Here is a 19,866-nt window from a genome sequence, read left to right as displayed (position 1 = left end):
GGATGGTGAGATATACTGGTTTTATGTAAAAAGGATATAGATACATTAAAATAGAGTTAATATGTTTTGTATTTGATAAAATTATCAAATTGATTTTGGTGTGTTTGTGTTCCCAGGTGTCAGGTCTCCAGGCTGGTCAGACCTATCGTCTCAGAGTGTGTGCCTTCAACAAGGCTGGAATGGGTATCCCTTCTCTGCCCTCTGAGCTTATCAGAGCCCAGACCCAACCAGGTGAGTCATTTTAGGGATTTAGTTAGCCTGGTTCAAGGTCTGTTTGTGTTTGGCGTAACAATGACCATAGGAGTTGGCAGAAGAGCACAAACAGGTTTGGGACCAGGCTTCATTTTAGCCATACAGGTCCCTGATGAACAATATCACCAGAATGACTTATGATTCGTGTTCTTTCTCCATCAGACACCAGAGACATAGAGATTGGTGTGGACAATGATGGCTTCATCTTCCTGGCCTTTGAGGCCAGTGAAATTACGGAGAAGAGCGCGTTTGTCTGGAGCAAGAACTACAAAGAGGCTATTGAAGCTGGGAGAGCCAGGGTACTGTGGGAGAACAATAGGTACTGCAATGTTGTGTGTGTGTGTGTGTGTGTGTGTGTGTGTGTGTGTGTGTGTGTGTGTGTGTGTGTGTGTGTGTGTGTGTGTGTGTGTGTGTGTGTGTGTGTGTGTGTGTGTGTGTGTGTGTGTGTGTGTCTGTCTGTTACAGAGAGAGAGAAAAAATGACCTGTAGAGTTATGAGAGGGCATGTAACCCATGAAAGACTTTAATGTTAAGAGGTCAGCAAAGGGTCAGACTCAGTGGAGATTCTTCCTCACCTCACACTACGATGCAAAATGTCCTCCCTTTTCACTGAGCACTATGGTCCCATTCAGGCCTACTGAGTCCCCTGGTCTGTCCTTTAAGCCCACTGTCCTTCTGTCCGTCCTTTTAGCTAACTGTCCTTCCTTCTGTCCATCCCCAGGTCCATCCTAACCTTCACAAACGCCACTAAAGAGGACCTGGGCCTGTACACAGTAGAGATGAGTGACAACCCAGACATCTCTTCCAGTTTCACCTTCACTGGGGAAGGTACTTTATACTCAAAGCTAAAGAAGACCTGCACAAAAGATTGCTGCTCCCTGTAATTCTCCCTCTCTTTCTTTCCCCATAGATCTGGACAGACTGACTGAGCTCGGCTGGCACATCTGCCACCCATGTAAGACTTAGTTACTGTAATAATACAAGTCTCTATTGAGCTAAAACAATTGATAGTACTCCTTTTCAAATAGAAACAGGCATTATAATATATTGTTCAACATCACAATTTCAACAACCTACTCCCTCAGATGTTTTGTTGGGTAAGCCCTATTTTTTTGATTCCTGTCATTGCACCCTTCCTAGATTATTTTGTTTGCTGAAGCTTGGAGGCCAACCTGAATGCATAACCTATTCCCTATTCATTGTTCCCTCCCCCTACAGTGATAGCCCTGCGCTCCAAGTGGCAGGTGGAGGTGTCAGAGAAAGTGAACGTGCGTCTCTGGATGCAGACTGAGAGCCTGAGCAACGCTGCAGAGCTCCGCCTCATTCTCAACGACAGAGAGATCTCTAGTACTGCAGTGAGGAGCATTTCAAAACACAGGCTATATGTTCTAATCTCAGAACCCAGAACTAAATCTTGTGTGTACTAGTCTGTCAGGAGAGTGTGTATGTCTCAAATGAATACTAAAACTAGCTTGGGTGTCAGAATGTTCCTGCTTTAGTCGATGGTGCAGTAATGTATGAATAGGAAGACGATGACAGGTTGGCTGAAACAGAAATAGACTGGTCCAGGAAAGTATATGCAGATGACTGCATTTTGCATACACACATTTATTTTTCAATATATGCAGATGATTATGTGTTCCCGGATCCATTTCCATTTCCAGTGAAATTCTCCATAAAACAACGAAATGTAGATGTGCCACAAAATAGCAAAATGTTTTATATTTTCCCATTCAAGTTTGCATTAGTCAGAGTTGTTGGCTGTATAGAAAGAGAAAGTAATCACAAAACAATCACAATCCAAAAATGTTACCCTCACCATCATATTTGCAATTTCATTTAAACACAAATCACCTTCATAAAGATTTTCACCAGAATGTACGTAGCAATATGATAGCAATGTTGATTTGTTATCAAATCAACCTTAAAAAATAACCACAGGTTGGAAGACTACTGTCGGCAGAGGTTGTTGCAACAGATGTGGATTTTCCATGGGGTTAAACTAATATTACACAACATGCATGTTTTTGGACTCAGTGTCTTACATGTGGTCACTCGGTATGGAATAGCATGATTGCATCCATGCACGTGTGTATACATGTACGTCAACACTGCTAAGGGTTTATTACTAAATGACTACAGGTAAGGATTTTGTGAAAAAAACAATCCCCATTTCCCCCATTTTAGACCCCTTGCCTTGATTAGCCCAAATCAACATGTAAGTCACACTTGTAGAAGTTATTGTAAAAACGTGGTTTCTGTGAGGTATGCGTGCCTGCGCGTGTGTGCATTCATGTGCTTGTGTGTGTCCTCTCTCTCACGTTCCTGACCTATTTCTGTTAGTTTGTTGTATGTGTTAGTTGGTCAGGACGTGAGTTTGGGTGGGTATTCTATGTTTTCTGTTTCTATGTTGGTTTAAGGGTTGCCTGGTATGGCTCTCAATTAGAGGCAGGTGTTTGGCGTTTCCTCTAATTGAGAGTCATATTTAGGTAGGTTGTTTCACAGTGTTCGTTGTGGGTGGTTGTCTCCTGTGTCAGTGTTTGTCGCACCATACGGGACTGTTCGGTTTGTTTGTAAGTTCGGTCTTTTGTGTAGTCATTTTCCTGTTCGTGAGTTCTGCGTTTTATGTAAGTTCGCATGTCCAGGTTTGTCTACTCCGTTTTGTTGTTTTGTTAGTTTATAGTGAAGTTCGTGTTTTTCGTCTTTTCTGTAAATAAATATGTCATCACAACCCGCTGCGCCTTGGTTCAATCACTACTCCTCCTCTTCGGTTGTAGAGGAGGAGGAATACCGTTACACTCTCTCTCTCTCTCTCTCTCTCTCTAGGCCCGTAAGATTAACTTTGACAAGGCCAGTGGGCTGATAGAGATCCTGTTTGACCAGCTGTCTAAGGAGGACGAGGGCTCCTACACAGCTCAGCTCTGCGACGGCCGCGCCAAGAACCAGTTCACCCTGGTGCTCGTGGACGAGAGTGAGTCCATCTGGTCACCCCAACTCATTACCGGGATGTTCATACTACCGAACCGAGCTGAGCTAAACCAAGCTGGCCTGTTGAGCTGGCCTGTTTTCGCATCCTCCGTAGCTGCTGGAAGTGCTGAGACAGCGCAGTTTGCTTCAGATCGGCACAGTAGTGTGAAAAGGGCATCTTACTATTGCTATGAACTCTAAAGGGCAGTAAATGTTTGGCTTGGCTTGATATATAGATTTGTTCCAATCAATTTGGTTATTACATTCAATGTTACTGTCTTATTATTGGTGGTTAATATATATATATATCCTCAGTGTGCTAGTAGGGATGTAACCCTGTGGTTGTGTCTTTGGCAGAGTTCTGTCAGACACTGGCTCAGTCCATAGCCAACAGAATGGACTACGAGAGAAAGTCAGGTGAGTGTTCCCCTATTGACCCCTGGTTCACCTCTAACCTCTGGGCTGGATCCAGTGCTTCATTCGTAAATCGGGAGGTCCTGGAACACATAGTGGGGGGGAGCCACATTTTTTATTTGGATTTCCCACAATTCAAATTCAGTAGGGAGACAACTAGCCTAGGCTACGTAATGTGATTACGTAGGGACTTCTTCACCAGCTGACCACCACTACCAAGACCTGTGTCAAGATCAGTTACTTACCCCACCCACCCTCCCCATAACCTCTATGTACAAATAAGAGAGCAGGTCTGGAATCAGTGTGGCAGGATAGGATGATTACACAGAAGGATCGCCATGCTTTTACTTGATGGTGTTTTTTGGGGGCGGGAGAAATAATGAGGAGGTAACTTGATTTAACGCCGATCGCTTTTATTCGAATGTCTACAGTGCGAACCGTGAAACAATGCATAAATCATGCCGCGAGAGCTACCGGATCAGGGTAAATAGGTGTCGGAACAAACAAAGTCATATCTGAAAAGGTGCCGGATCCTCTCAGAGTTTCTCCCATCCGGCTGACCAAAGTCCATGTAGGATGTGTTTTCATCTACTGCCAACAGTAGATACATTTCTAATTTCAGTGTAAAATGCTCCTGCCAAATAGGTTACAAATGTGCTGAAACAGATTCAATACGCCTCAATGCCCTAGTTTCCTATCTGTCATCAACCGTTAGTCCCTTTCCTTAGCTTTGTGGCTAGTGGCAAAACATACCTATCTACAGTTTATGGAGTGCAAACAGTGTTGAACAGGCAGCTATATCTTTAGAACATATAGTGCTGACACACCAGAATATAGTGAGTTTCATTGATTGAGTGCCAGCAAAGATGGCCGCTGTATCTCTGGTCCAGTGTGCGCAGTTAATCATCGCTCTGTTTTTCAAGGACCCTATTTTCTGGACTTCTTGTCATGGACCGTGACAGAGGACTGTGAGTTTATAATCAAATGCAAGGTAATTTGTAGATTTGTCATTTATAGATAATTTATCCAATATCTTGTTATCTTCGTTATGAAATAATCACATGGATTCTGTATTCTAATGTGCATGTGTGTTATGAATGTATTCAGTGCACAGTGTTACTGTATCATTAGAATCCTCTGTCATTCTGGGTCCAGGTGACCAACGTAAGCAAGGATACGACTCTGAAGTGGTTCAAGGACGGCGTGGAGACTCCAGCTGTGTATGACCAGCAGACTGGAGTCAGCACCATGACTGTGCAACAGGTACACATACCACATCCAGTCCTCATAGGGCTGGTTTCCTGAACCCAGATTAAACGTAATCCTGGACTAAAACACACTTTCAATGGAGAGTCTCTATTGTGAATGAATTTAATCCAGGACTAGGCTGAATCTGGGTCCAGGGAACTGTCCCAAAATGTCACATATCACTTTGCTCAACCCCACTATTTAGCGCAACCTGGCGACCTATATTACATATTTGCAGTATAGTAATGAATATGTAAAGTAATGTTCAGTAGTACTGGATGTACAGTAATGGGATGGTGGCAGATGAGGGAATAGGGTTAAGCTCAGGAGAACACATATCATCAGTGATCATCACACACACACACACACACACACACACACACACACACACACACACACACACACACACACACACACACACACACACAGAGAGAGATAATCTGTGTCAGAGTGTCTCTCCAGTATGAGTATTTATAGATCATTGCATAATTACCCACTGGGCACACACTGGTTGAATCAACATTGTTTCCACATCATTTCAATTAAATTGCGTTGAACCAACGTGGAATAGACGTTGAATTAAAGTCTGTGCCCAGTGGGTAGGATTATCTGTGTACAGAAAGTCAACTGTGTTCTCAAACCCTATGTGTATGTGCGTGCGGACATTGTTTATTTTTTTATTTTTGTACCTTTATTTAACTAGGCAAGTCAGTTAAGAACAAATTCTTATTTTCAATGACGGCCTAGGAACAGTGGGTTAACTGCCTTGTTCAGGGGACATGAACAACGCAGGCATGTCTGGTAACCAGACGTGCCTGCGTGTGTGTCATAATGATTGACTGTTTTCTCTCTGGTGAATCTCAGGTGACTAAGAAGGAGGCAGGCCACTACAAAGCAAAACATACATCACAACACTACATAAAGAGAGACACAACACTACATAAAGAGAGACACAACACTACATAAAGAGAGACATAACACTACATAAAGAGAGACATAACACTACATAAAGAGAGACACAACACTACATAAAGAGAGACACAACACTACATAAAGAGAGACACAACACTACATAAAGAGAGACACAACACTACATAAAGAGAGACACAACACTACATAAAGAGAGACACAACACTACATAAAGAGAGACACAACACTACATAAAGAGAGACCTAAGACAACAACATAACAAGGCAGCAACAAATGACAACACAGCATGGTAGCAACACAACATGGTAGCAGGACAAAAACATGGTACAAACATTATTGGGCAAAGTCAACAGCACAAAGGTCAAGAAGGTAGAGACAACAATACAACATACAAAGCAGCCACAACTGTCAGTAAGAGTGTCCATAATTGAGTCTTTGAATGAAGATGCATAGAGGTTAATGAACATTATAAACGGGGTGGTTTCAGCCCTGAATGCTGATTGGCTGAAAGCCGTAGAATATCAGACCATTTATCACGGGTATGACAAAAAATAACTTCTTACTGTTCTAATTACGTTGGTAACCAGTTTATAATAGCAATAAGGCACCTTGGGTGTTTGTGGTATATGTCCAATATGCCACTGCTAATGGCTGTATCCAGGCATTCATAGAATGGACTTTGGTCAGCCGGATGGGAGACACTTGTTGACTCTTGTTGGCCCCGGCAGGAACACTGTGGACCAATCACAGCGCTTAGGGACCCAGCCCAGAGGTCAGAGGTGAACCAGGGGCCAATAAGGGTACACTCACAACACGTTGCATCATGCATAAGAACAGCCCTTAGCTGTGGTATATATGTCATGTACCATACCTCCTCAGACCTTATTGCTTACGTAGAGCCCACTGTCTGAAGACATAATTATTCTGTCTTTATTTACAGAGTATGACAAGCTCCTCCAACTCCTGAGCAAACAGTGTGGTAGGTTCAGCATAGATTTCCTAATACTATTACGCCAACATTTCAGTACTGAAACATGAGTGACTTCTCAAGCATTCTAATGAACAGTTTTTGGATGGGGACAATTTAAGATGAAGTCATATCCTGACTACAGGTTAGAATCAACTACAAATGTATTGGACCTAGACTACAGTTTAGACAGCATGCCCTGTCAACTGTCAATATCCCAACAAGGACATTCTGTCATCATCTCTCTGAGTTTGACTTTTTCCTCTCTCTGTGGCACAGCGCTGTCTGCAGGCCCAGTGAGGATTCAATGCACTGCTATGGGCTTCAAGCTCTACTGCTCTCTCAAGTACTATATCAGCTACATGAAGACCAGCTGGCACTTCAAGTGAGTTCCCTTGCCTGGCCTGGCCTCTGTACTCTGCCCTGCTGCAAGGGCTGTGCTCCAGGCCCACTGGTTCTACTTTGTATACATTATACAGTCAGCCTTTGCTATACAGAATAGGGTGAAGTTACCCCTAGGCGCTGATCTTGGGTCAGTTTAGCATTTTCCCCACTAATTGTTAAGGCTAGGATTGGGGGAGGGGAAGTTGACCCTAAACCTGCAACTAAGGGACACTTCACACCAGAGCATGGTACAGGGAACAAAGGCAAGTGGACCGGACTTTTATCGCCACCTGCTGGCAGCTTTTATGGTTAGCACCAACCACCAACCCTGGTTCTACAGAGTTACGGCGCAGGCAGGCTTTTGTTCTAGTCCAGCATTAACACACCTGATTCAACCTGAATCAGCTGTGTTGGTGCCTGTCTGGAGAGCCTGCACATCCTGTACCTCTCCATTACGAGAGCTGGTGACAACCCAACACAGAAAAACCACATGAATTTTACACGTGAACATGTGATCTTATGTGAAGTTAATATGATAACATGTAACGCAATATGTGATAACATGAAACTACACGCGAAAATGTGAAATTTCATGTGAAATCATGTGATTTTTCTGTAAGGACGTGGTTTGGATTGTCCAATTTAAACTCAGTTGCTTTAGCATTTGTGTTTTTCTTCACATCGCCCCACAGCTTCCTTAGTGAGACAGTCTGAGCCTTTAATCCCAAATCCATCACATCTCACCAGATTGAAAAAGACCAAACGTAAAGGCTTTTACAAAGAAACTTAAAACTGAACAAGTAAAGCCCTCAGACATAAACAGTCATGGCCTTGTATGGAAGTAACTTTTGTTGGATTTTAGAAAAATATATTATATTCTATTGAATCGTATTATCATATTCTTTTTCATTGTGTACCAGGGAGAGTAGCATTGACCAGTTGGAGAGGTGTAAGCCTGGCAGCAGTATGCAGAAGCTGTGGGTCGAGGTCTTCGCGCCCACGGAGAACGATAAGGGGAAGTACACTCTGGAGATGTTAGATGGTCAAGAAAAGCACCCGCTCACTGGACCTATCTGGACAAGGTTAGTCTGACCAGTCTGATTCACTCAAAAAGCAGTATTGTCTCAAAGCAGTTAAGCGAAATAGGCTTCATACAAGGATTTTACTGCTTCAGATTCATGTCAATGTCTTCACAACTAGAATGTAAACTTCAGAATTTGACTATTATTACTCAATTATAATTTAATTTGTCTGCAATCTTGATCTACATTCATATCTTCCAAGACAGGCAGTTGGTGAATATTACATTCTTCTTAAATACATTTCAGTAATCTATATTTAATTATCTCTCTCTCTCTCTCTCTCTCTCTCTCTTTAAAAGCCTTTGCTGATGCTCTGTTGGAATACCAGAGATTGAAGTAAGTGCATTACCATATTGATGGTGAGCGCCCAGCATGGCTTGCAGTGGTAAACACTAACACAAACAATTGCAGGTACTATTTTCTATCACTATTCTCACATGGACAAACAAAAAACTGTTCTATATTCAATATTAATGAGTTGACATATAGTATGGTGATAGATATGAAACCATTTGCAAATGTATTTATCGGATTTACCCTTGCTTTTTACTACAAAGGCAAGTGGCGGTTACTGAGAAAGGTGAGTAGCATACTCTTTCATGGTTTCTTAATTATTTAATTTTCTGTACACTGGAATGATTGAATGAGCTTCCTATGGATGATTCAAGGGGGTAAATGTCCTTCTCGTTGCTTTAGATCGGGCCAGGGTGACCAAGGGCCTACCAGATGTGGTGGCTATCATGGAGAATAAAGTAGGCTAACTACTAAATAATACTGTTCTATTACGTGGTTACCATGTTCACTAGTACTTCATTATCCTTTTACGTCCGATTTTGTAATTGTACTGTTAGACCAACGAGTAGAAGTGCTGATCTAGGATCAGTTTAGCCTTTTAGATCATAATGAATACAATTAAATGGACATGGGGAACTGATCATAGATCAGCACCTTCTCCAATACGTTTATTTTTAATTTTTAAATAGCCTTACCTGCCCAAGTCAACAGTGACAAGCGGTATTTGGTCATTGTTCATATTTACATTGACTGTTGTGAATCATGTCATCTCTATTTCCCTCTCCTCCACAGTCTCTGTGCTTGACCTGTTTTGCTGACGGTGACCCTGCCCCAGAGATGATCTGGCTGAGGAACGACAAAGGCATCGTCTCAGGGGGCCAGTTCAACATCGCCAACGAGAATAAGTGCAGCACTCTGACCGTCAACAGTGTGACTAGCGAGGAATCAGGCAACTATTGCATCTTTGTGCGCAACCAGTTACGGCACTCAGACGGTCAACGTGACCGTGAGCGTGTACAAGCATGGCGAGAAGCCCCCGCACGATGCAGTGGAGATGGAAGGAAGGAAGGAAGGAGTGTTGGTTTTGTTGCACTAAGAGACGATTACAACTGGGTACCAGACGTCAATTCAATGTATTTTCAACACTGGTTCCACATGACGTGAAAACAACGTTCATTCAACCAGTGTGTGCCCAGTGGGTTGTGTTTGTGTGGTGGTTGAGCCAGTTCGTTTCATGGGGTTAAATTGGAGTTAATGGGGAGTGAAATGCTAGAAGCGGTTAATTTGTGGCATTGGGATGTAGCAATGACTAAGAAGTTACTTGTGCTAGAGGGAATGCAGTCAATTAGGACAATTTGAGGTCCAGTCAAAACTGCAACAACCTGTATTCTTGTGTCATTAGACTACCAGTAAATATCCCAAGAGTGTCAGCTACAATTTTATGATGTCGCCCCTTTCTTTCTGGAGCAATTTAATAATAGGACCTGTGAGCAGGGGCTAGAAAGCTCTGAAGTAGGATTCATTGGCCAAGGCGAGCACGTTTTATTTAAGTTTTATTTCATGTCTTGACAGCAGCAGACTTGATGCCAATTGCAATTATCTCCCATGTTGTATTTCACTAGAGGTGTCATGTTAGTCCTGTACACGGAGCAAATCACATAGGTGCACGACACGTCAAGTGCGTTTTTCTATATCAACCTAATTTATGCTCTGACCTCCCTGTAATAAGGCTGTAATCTCACTCACTCAGTCGGCACCTGCAGCTCAAGTAGGTTTATTAGCCTGTCCGCTCTCCACATACAGCGTTTGTCATATCATGTGTCTCTGCAATCGCTTCTAATAAAGCTGCTAAGAAAGTGATTTGATCTTGGTGGCTTGACACCGTTTCCTTCACCTCCAACATGCCTCTGATGTTATTGTGTGCACTGTTTGAGATGTCTGGTAGAGGGATTCGTCATTCAATGATTATTATAAACATCTCATAGAAGTGCGGGAAAGTATTATGCAAGCAAAGAGTAGCTACAATATGTCTTCTGAACTGATAGAAGAGCTCTTCTCCAAGGTGTCATTCACCCATTGCCTGGCTAAACAGTGGAGTAGATTTGAACACTGTTTTTAGGAAGATTCCACAGGACATCAGACCTGGGTTCGAATACTATTCAAACAGTTTCAGAGTTTGCTTTAGCCTGCCCAAAGAGCCATGTGGCCTGGTTTGCACTTTTGCACTGATTTTATCGGTTCCATTGTACTAGGCAAGCTCGATAAAGCCCAGTTGAAGTATTCAACATTATTTCATATAGCAATTTAAACACAGGTCTGTATTTAGGACAGTATTGCAATAGGTGCTCAGACACAAACTTGAGATCTGCGTGACAGAAGTTTCAGAAGCCAATCTATTGGGATGAGTAAAACCCATGCATATGTCATTTTATGGCTCAGACATAACGTACTCTTCCCCATCCCAAGACAACTGGAAGTTGGGGTCATGCCAGACAGATGTAAGCGAACTCTGGGTTGTTCAAACAATGGGGGACATTACTTCAGAGGCTGTGTTACTGATTAGACACAGAGGCACAGAGCGGAGCCCCCTCTACCTGCTGATATAAGTAGCTGTGGGGGACGCAGTGCCATCTCTACATTTGTGTTGAGCTTCGCACAGCTGTCTCAGGCTCTTATTGTCCATCTTGGTGAAGGAGAAGAAACCGGACCGGTACAGACACAGACAAAATGGCCTTCAGTGGAACGTGGCAGGTGTATGCTCAGGAGAACTACGAGGAGTTTCTCAGGGCCATCTGTGAGTTTCCTAAAGATCCATTGCATTGCATGTGTAGGGTTGTTTAGGGGTGAATCTGAAATGTATTTTCTTGATTCTTCGTGTCCTCTTTCTCAAAACTCAATGGAGGAGAGAAGATTAATGGTTCCTCCCCTCTGACCTTCTCATCCAATGAGTTTTGAGAAGGAGAGAGGATGTAAGGAATCAAGGAAATACAAAAGATTCAACTATAGATTCCCAATTATGACCCAAAATGAAAAGGTAGGGTTTGCCTCCATGGGTCCAATCCTAAGCTAATGAGTCATCCTCCTGCCCGTCTATCAGCCCTCCCAGAAGATGTTATCAAGCTGGCCAAAGACATCAAGCCCGTCACTGAGATCCAGCAGAACGGCAATGACTTTGTCATCACCTCCAAAACTCCTGGCAAGTCCGTCACCAACTCCTTCACCATCGGCAAAGAGTCCGACATCACAACCATGGATGGCAAAAAGCTCAAGGTAGACAATCCCAATTTACCTGTCTGTGTTGAATCTATACTTATGAAAGTATTGATTGATTGACTGACATATTGTTAAATCGACAGATTTAATCTTTGAACTGAAGTCCAGCAATCCAGCAATTTGAACTGAAGTCCAGCAGATACAAGATAGTCTTGTATCTGCAGTTAGTGTATGACTTGTTCACTCTTCCAAGTATCTCAGCTCGTCTGTCCTCACTCGTTATTGCTACACATTACTGATCACCTCTCTCTTCTCTGGCCCCTACAGTGCACTGTCAGACTGGAGGGAGGAAAGCTGATGTGCAACACAGATAAATTCTCCAGCATCCAGGAGCTCAAGGGAGGAGAGATGGTTGAGGTAATTTGACCTAATGTTGGTAGCACTGAAAAATAACACACATCTGTCTGTACAGCGTGTCAAATATAAGCATATAGGGTTGTGAAATATGGGGCACAGGTCAAACAAGCTGTCTATTTCTACCTTATGTGGTTTTATTTGTATAATTGTGACCTGCCCACGGTAACGAAACACTTTTCACTACCTCCCCCATTTCAGACGCTGACAGTGGGCTCTACGTCACTCATCAGGAGGAGCAAAAAGTTGTGAACCTGGAATGGTAGCAGGCAGGGGGGCAGTCCTTGGCTATTTAAATAAACTTGCTTGACATAAAACTTATGGTTTATTATGTGTGCTGTGAACATGCTGCTGTGCATCATCTAATAAACAGTGAACACTGATGGAATAATAGAAAAGTATTCAATATATACTTCACATATGATTCAAAATACACAGTCTATCATTTCACAGTGCCCTTTCAAATACTGAATAGGCCTACAGTGGGATAATTCACACTCAAAACAGCAAAGTCGGGTACATCAACTCATTTCACATTGTAAAACAAACCACTGATAATTTACATTCAAGACGTACAACTAAAAGAAAACCTGTATCTACGGATTTCACATGACTGGGAATACAGATATGCATCTGTTGGTCACAGACATTTTTTTTAAAAGGTAGGGGCGTGGATCAGAAAACTAGTCAGTATCTGGCGTGACTAGGGTTGGACATTTTGGGGAATATTCAGAGCTGGAAACTTTCCGTGGGAATTAACGGGAATATATGGGAGTTAAAGGAAATGTATGCAAATTAATATTAATACCATTTAAATGTAGATGTTTTTTGCATTGGATATATTTACCATATCAAATGGGGACAGAAACATAAACATTTTACCTTATCATAAGTAGACATAATTTCAAATTAATAAATCTTTCCAATAGAAATTTAAAAAATAACAATTTAGTTACAAATTGAACTTTAATCAAATGAGTTGACTCTTCCCATGGGATGATTTCACTGAACAACAAAAGAAAGGGAATATCAAATGATCCCCAAAAACGTTTTCAACATACAGTTGAAGGCGAAAGTTTACATACACTTATGTCGGAGTCAATAAAACTCGTTTTTCAACCACTACACAAATTTCTAGTTAACAAACTATAGTTTTGGCAAGTCGGTTAGGACATCTACCTTGTGCATGACACAAGTAATTTTTCCAACAATTGTTTACAGACAGATTATTTCACTTATAATTCACTGTATCACAATTCCAGCGGGTCAGAAGTTTACACACTGTGCTTTTAAACAGCTTGAAAAATTCCAGAAAATTATGTCATGGCTTTAGAAGCTTCTGATAGGCTAATTGACATAATTTGAGTCAATTGGAGGTGTATCTGTGGATGTATTTCAAGGCCTACCTTCAAACTCAGTGCCTCTTTGCTTGACATCATGGGAAAATCAAAAGAAATCAGACAAGACCTCCACAAGTCTGTAGACCTCCACAAGTCTGGTTCATCCTTGGGAGCAATTTCCAAATGCCTGAAGGTACCACGTTCATCTGTACAAACAATAGTACGCAAGTATAAACACCATGGGACCACGTAGCCGTCATACCGCTCAGGAAGGAGACGCGTTCTGTCTCCTAGAGATGAACGTTCTTTGGTGCGAAAAGTGCAAATCAATCCCAGAACAACAGCAAAAAACCTTGTGAAGATGCTGGAGGAAACAGGTACAAATGTATCTATATCCGCAGTAAAACGAGTCCTATATCGACAGAACCTGAAGGCTGCTCAGCAAGGAAGAAGCCACTGCTCTAAAACAGTCATAAAAAAGCCAGACTACGGTTTGCAACTGCACATGGGGACAAAGATCGTACTTTTTGGAGAAATGTCCTCTGGTCTGATGAAACAAAAATAGAACTGGTTGGCCATAATGACCATTGTTATGTTTGAAGGAAAAAGGGGGAGGCTTGCAAGCCGAAGAACACCATCCCAACCGTGAAGCACGGGGGTGGCAGCATCATGTTGTGGGGGTGCTTTGCTGCAGGAGGGACTGGTGCACTTCACAAAATAGATGGCATCATGAGGCAGGAAAACTATGTGGATATATTGAAGCAACATCTCAAGACATCAGTCAGGAAGTTAAAGTTTGGTCGCAAATGGGTCTTCCAAATGGACAATGACCCCAAGCATACTTCCAACGTTTTGCAACAGACCATTTTTTTTGCAACAGAATCAACGTAATTAATAAACCCCAGGGGTCAATCAAGTTTGACTGGCCATCTTCCATTTTGTGCTTCCGATCTTCCCCTTTTGCACATTAGTTTGACTAATCTACAATGACTTATAATTTACTGTATGTGACTGTGAAGGAGAATGAATGGGCACAAGCCAAGGTAGAGAGACTGCTAGGGAACCACCTGCCTGAACAACCGAGCTACCCCCCACTAAGGCTGCGTTCAGACAGGCAGCCCAATTCTGATATTTTTCTCACTAATTCAGGGGTGTCCAACTCATTCCATGGAGGGTCTAGTGTCTGCTGGTTTTTGTTTTTTTCCTTTCAATTAAGACCTCCCCGTAGCACTCACTTCCGTCATCATGAAGTGCTTTGAGAGACTAGTCAAGGATCATATCACCTTCACCCTACCTGACACCCTAGACTCACTCGAATTTGCTTACCGCCCCAATAGGTCCACAGATGACGCAATCACACTGCACACTGCCCTAACCCATCTGGACAAGAGGAATACCTATGTAAGAATGCTGTTCATCGACAACAGCTCAGCATTTAACGCCATAGTGCCCTCCAAACTCGTCATTAAGCTCGAGACCCTGGGTCTCGACCATGCCCTGTGCAACTGGGTCCTGGACTTTCTGACGGGACGCCCCCAGGTGGTGAGGGTAGGAAACAACATCTCCAACCCGCTTATCCTCAACACTGGGGCCCCACAAGGGCGCGTTCTCAGCCCTCTCCTGTACTCCCTGTTCACCCATGACTGTGTGGCCATGCACGCCTCCAACTCAATCATCAAGTTTGCAGACGACACAACAGTGGTAGGCTTGAGTACCAACAACGACGAGATGGCCTTCAGGGAGGAGGTGAGGGCGTACACATCACAGACAAACTAAAATGGTCCACCCACACAGACAGCGTGGTGAAGAAGGCGCAACAGCGCCTCTTCAACCTCAGGAGGCTGAAGAAATTTGGCTTGTCACCAAAAATACTCACAAACTTTTACAGATGCACAATCGAGAGCATCCTGTCAGGCTGTATCCCCGCCTGGTACGGCAACCGTAAGGCTCTCCAGAGGGTAGTGAGGTCTGCACAACGCATCACCGGGGGCAAACTACCTGCCCTCCAGGACACCTACATCACCCGATGTCACAGGAAGGCCAAAAAGATCATCAAGGACATCAACCACCAGAGCCACTGCCTGTTCACCCCGCTCTCATCCAGAAGGCGAGGTCAGTACAGGTGCATCAAAGCTGGGACCGAGAGACTGAAAAACAGCTTCTATCTCAAGGCCATCAGACTGTTAAACAGCCATCACTAACATTGAGTGGCTGCTGCCAACATACTGACTCAAATCTCTAGCCACTTTTTAATAATAAAAATTGGATGTAATAAATGTATCATTAGTCACTTTAAACAATGCCACTTTATATAATGTTTATATAACCTACATTACTCATCTCATATGTATATACTGTACTCTATACCATCTACTGCATCTTGCCTATGCCGTTCAGCCATCAATCATCCATATATTTATATGTACATATTCTTATTCATTCCTTTACACTTGTGTGTATAAGGTAGTTGTTGTGAAATTGTTAGATTACTTGTTAATTAAATATTACTGCATGGTTGGAACTAGAAGCACAAGCATTTCGCTAAACTCGCATTAACATCTGCTAACCATGTGTATGTGACCAATACAATTTGATTTGATTTGATTTAGACAACCAGGTGAGCGAGTTCCTATCTAATAAGTGACCTTAATTCGTCAATCAGGTACAGGAGGAGCGAAAACCCGCAGACACTTGGCCCTCTGTGGAATGAGTGTCGTGCACTAATTGGTCTTTTGACCAATCACATCAGATCTTTTTCAGAGCTGATCTGATTGGTTAAAAGACCAATTAGAGAAGAAGAAAAAAATCTGAATTGGGCTAGATGTGTAAATGCAGTTCAAGGTGTGCTGAAGGCCAACAAACACTAACAGGAGAATGCAAGAGGCAGGTAAGTAATGCAAGTAAACTGAGTTATTGGCCAAATATTCTCAGCCAGGTTTTGGACTGAAAAATCATATGTAGAATAAAAGGTGTAACCATTCAGTAGTTATAGAACTCAGTCCGTAGCATTTCATTTGCACAACATTGAAACCATGAAGGGCACCTAGTTCAACTGCACTGGGACAGAAATGATTTTTATTCTATGCAAAATCCCATATTATACAGTATATTATAGAATGAGCAGAGCTTTTGCTTACCCAAAATCATAAAAGTGCATGAAAATGATTATTTTGTTCCCCACTTTAGAAACCACACATTTTTAAACAAGTTATTCCAGTAAAACAGACCACTGAACCCTTAAACAATGTTTAAAATAAATGTACAAACATTTAGGGTGCATACCCACTTATATCACAACATTAAAAACCTTGCAAAAAAAGGAAGGGGTGGAGTATCCACAATCAAATACTCGACAGAACATATACATGACTAAAAGAAAAGCTGTATTCCGATTCAAATGAATGTGTGCACTCATTCAAGTCAAGATGACAGACAATGAAGGGGAGATGAAAGCTTACACATCTGAAATGACTACTTCGATGAGGCTCTTAAAGTCCAACTTTCACTAACAACCACGGTAGTGAAAGATATAACACATTTTCAAAACCCATCAGACAGTTGGGTTTCAGTACCACCTTTGAGTGACTTTGCATAGGCACACCTAACTGAAACAACCAGGCAAGTTGTGAAATGGTACAAATCGAATGAATGAAACTTGTGACATTTTCAAACCATTGATTTCCATATTTTTTTTATGGTTTGGTTTGAAGACACACACACACACACACACACACACCAAAACCTCACATGCACAGATAGGCTCGCTAGGCCTACACAAGACACTTCAGTATCACACATTTTGTTTGTGCATACTGCCACCTACTGTGCGGTAGTGTATAATGTTACATATTGATACAAACAGAAAAACGCACCACCAACCAACCCTACAGTACCAATCAAAAGTTGACACACCTACTCATTCAAGGGTTTTTCTTTATTTTTACTATTTTCTACATTGTAGAATAATAGGGAAGACATCAAAACTATGAAATAACACATGGAATCATGTAGTAACCAAAAGTGTTAAACAAATCCAAATATATTTTGAGTTTCTTCAAAGTAGCCACCCTTTGCCTTGACGACAGCTTTGCACACTATTAGCATTCTCTCAACCAGCTTCACCTGGAATGCTTTTTCAAAAGTCTTGGAGTTCCCACGTATGCTGAGTACTTGTTGGCTGCTTTTCCTTCACTTTGCAGTCCAACTCATACCAAGCCATCTCAAGTGGGTTGAGGTCAGCTGATTGTGGAGGCCAGATCATCTGATGAAGCACTCATCACCCTCCTTGGTCATATCCCCTACACAACCTGGAGATGTGTTTTGGGTCATTGTCCTGTTGAAAAACAAATGATAGTCCCACTAAGCGCAAACCAGCTGGGATAGCGTATCGCTGCCGAATGCTGTGGTAGCCATGCTGGTTAAGTGTGCCTTGAATTCTAAATAAATCACTGAAGATGTCACCAGCAACGCACCCCCACACCACCTCCATGCTTCACGGTGAGAACCACACATGCGGAGTTCATCCGTACACCTACTCTGCATCTCACAAAGAGATGGGTAATCTGCTTTTAATCTGCTTCAACGTACAATCATTGGATAACAAAATAGACAAACTACGATCACGTCTATCCTACCAATGAGACATTAATAACTGTAATATCTTATGTTTCACCGAGTCGTGGCTGAACGACGACATGAATAACATACAGCTGGCAGGATTTACGCTGCATCGGCAAGATAGAACAGCCACCTCCGGTAAGACCAGGGGTGGCGGTCTGGGTATATTTGTAAACAACAGCTGGTGCACGAAATCTAATAGTAAGGAAGTCTCAAGGCTTTTCACTGTAATAGCTACTGTAAATTGGATAGTGCAGTTATATTAACAGGAATTTAAGCTTTCTGACAATATCATATGTGTCTATGTCCTGGGAAATGTTCTTGTTACTTATAACCTCATGCTAATCGCATTAGCCTACATTAGCTCAACCGTCCCATGGACGGGACACCGATCCCCAACAGTGCAGTTCAAGAAAGAGTTAAGAAGATATTTACCAAATAAACTAAAGTAAAAAAATATAATTAAAAAACAAAATAACAATAATGAGGATATATACAGGGGGTACCAGTACCGAATCTAACAGCGAGTAGCAGCAGTGTACAAAACCAATGGGGGGTGTCAATGTAAATAGTCCAGGGGCCATTTGATTAATTGTTCAGCAGACTTATGGCTTGGGGGTAGAATCTGTTAAGGGGCCTTTTGGTTCTAGACTTGGTGCTCCGGTACTGCTTGCCATGCGGTAGCAGAAAAAAACAGTCTGACTTGGGTGACTGGAGTCTCTGACAATTTTTTGGGCTTTCCTCTAACACCGCCTAGTATATAGGTCCTGGATGGCAGGAAGCTTGGCCCCAGCTTTCCCGGAGTCGCCTCTTCACTGTTAACATTGAGACTTGTGTGTTGCGGGTACTATTTAATGAAGCTGCCAGTTGAGGACTTGTGAAGCGTCTGTTTCTCAAACTAGACACTCTAATGTACTTGTCCTCTTGCTCAGTTGTGCACTGGGGCCTCCCACTCCTCTTTCTATTCTGGTTAGAGACAGTTTGCACTGTTCTGTGAAGGGAGTAGTACACAGCGTTGTATGAGATCTTCAGTTTCTTGGCAATTTCTCGCATGGAATAGCCTTCATTTCTCAGAACAAGAATAGACTGACAAGTTTCAGAAGTTCTTTGTTTCTGGCCATTTTGCGCCTGTAATCGAACCCACAAATGATGATGCTCCGGATACTCAACTAGTCTAAAGAAGGCCAGTTTTATTGCTTCTTTTAATCAGCACTACAGTTTTCAGCTGTGCTAACATAATTGCAAAAGGGTTTTCTAATGATCAATTAGCCTTTTTAAAATGATAAACTTGGATTAGCTAACACAACGTGCCATTGGAACACAGGAGTGATTGCTGGTTGCTGGTAATGGGCCTCTATGCCTAATGTAGATATTTAATAAAAAATCTGTTTCCAGCTACAAGTTATTTACAACGTTATGAATGTCTACACTGTATTTCTGATCAATTTGATGTTATTTTAATGGAATATCTTTTTGCTTTTCTTTCAAAAACAAGAATTTCTAAGTGTGTGTTACGAGTGGAGAAAAATACTCATGGGAGGCAATCAAAAAGTGTCAAATATAGTCAAGATGAACAATAATGGTATTGAGGCTTATTTGATCGAATAGAAGTTTCGTAATCCTTAGGGTTGTTATGAGTGTACTGATGTGTGTTGCATGTGACATCCTGGCAACTTTGAGGGAAAAAATACCATCTCGAAATTTCAGATGTTCTATGCATATTCATGAGGCTAGCATAGCATCTC

The 19,866-nt window shown here is 42.2% G+C and overlaps 2 protein-coding genes across 3 annotated transcripts; both read left to right on the top strand.

Annotated features, from left to right (window-relative positions):
• The first annotated feature begins 4,511 nt into the window (after window positions 1–4,511).
• Window positions 4,512–10,380, top strand: LOC120047562 (myomesin-3-like). Of its 2 annotated transcripts, XR_005476902.1 has the most exons (8): window positions 4,512–4,623; window positions 4,788–4,895; window positions 6,751–6,789; window positions 7,057–7,162; window positions 8,082–8,243; window positions 8,543–8,823; window positions 8,940–8,995; window positions 9,330–10,380. XR_005476902.1 is itself a non-coding variant. In XM_038993092.1 (2 exons), exons 1-2 carry the CDS (start codon window positions 8,984–8,986, stop codon window positions 9,699–9,701), a joined length of 384 nt encoding a protein of 127 aa, XP_038849020.1. In that variant the 5' UTR covers window positions 8,833–8,983; the 3' UTR covers window positions 9,702–10,380. The 2 variants fall into 2 exon arrangements, 1 of the variants encoding a protein (XP_038849020.1); XM_038993092.1 differs by lacking the exons at window positions 4,512–4,623; window positions 4,788–4,895; window positions 6,751–6,789; ... (1 more) ...; window positions 8,082–8,243; window positions 8,543–8,823 and having other exon boundaries at window positions 8,833–8,995.
• A 722-nt stretch (window positions 10,381–11,102) lies between these two features.
• Window positions 11,103–12,481, top strand: LOC120048340 (fatty acid-binding protein 10-A, liver basic-like). The gene is made up of 4 exons (XM_038994234.1): window positions 11,103–11,331; window positions 11,635–11,807; window positions 12,078–12,167; window positions 12,366–12,481. Exons 1-4 carry the CDS (start codon window positions 11,265–11,267, stop codon window positions 12,414–12,416), a joined length of 381 nt encoding a protein of 126 aa, XP_038850162.1. The 5' UTR covers window positions 11,103–11,264; the 3' UTR covers window positions 12,417–12,481.
• Window positions 12,482–19,866: the final 7,385 nt, after the last annotated feature.

The sequence above is a fragment of the Salvelinus namaycush genome, chromosome 5, assembly GCF_016432855.1.
Source record: "Salvelinus namaycush isolate Seneca chromosome 5, SaNama_1.0, whole genome shotgun sequence".
NCBI lineage: Eukaryota > Metazoa > Chordata > Actinopteri > Salmoniformes > Salmonidae > Salvelinus > Salvelinus namaycush.
This window is presented reverse-complemented; position numbering and strand designations above follow the sequence as displayed.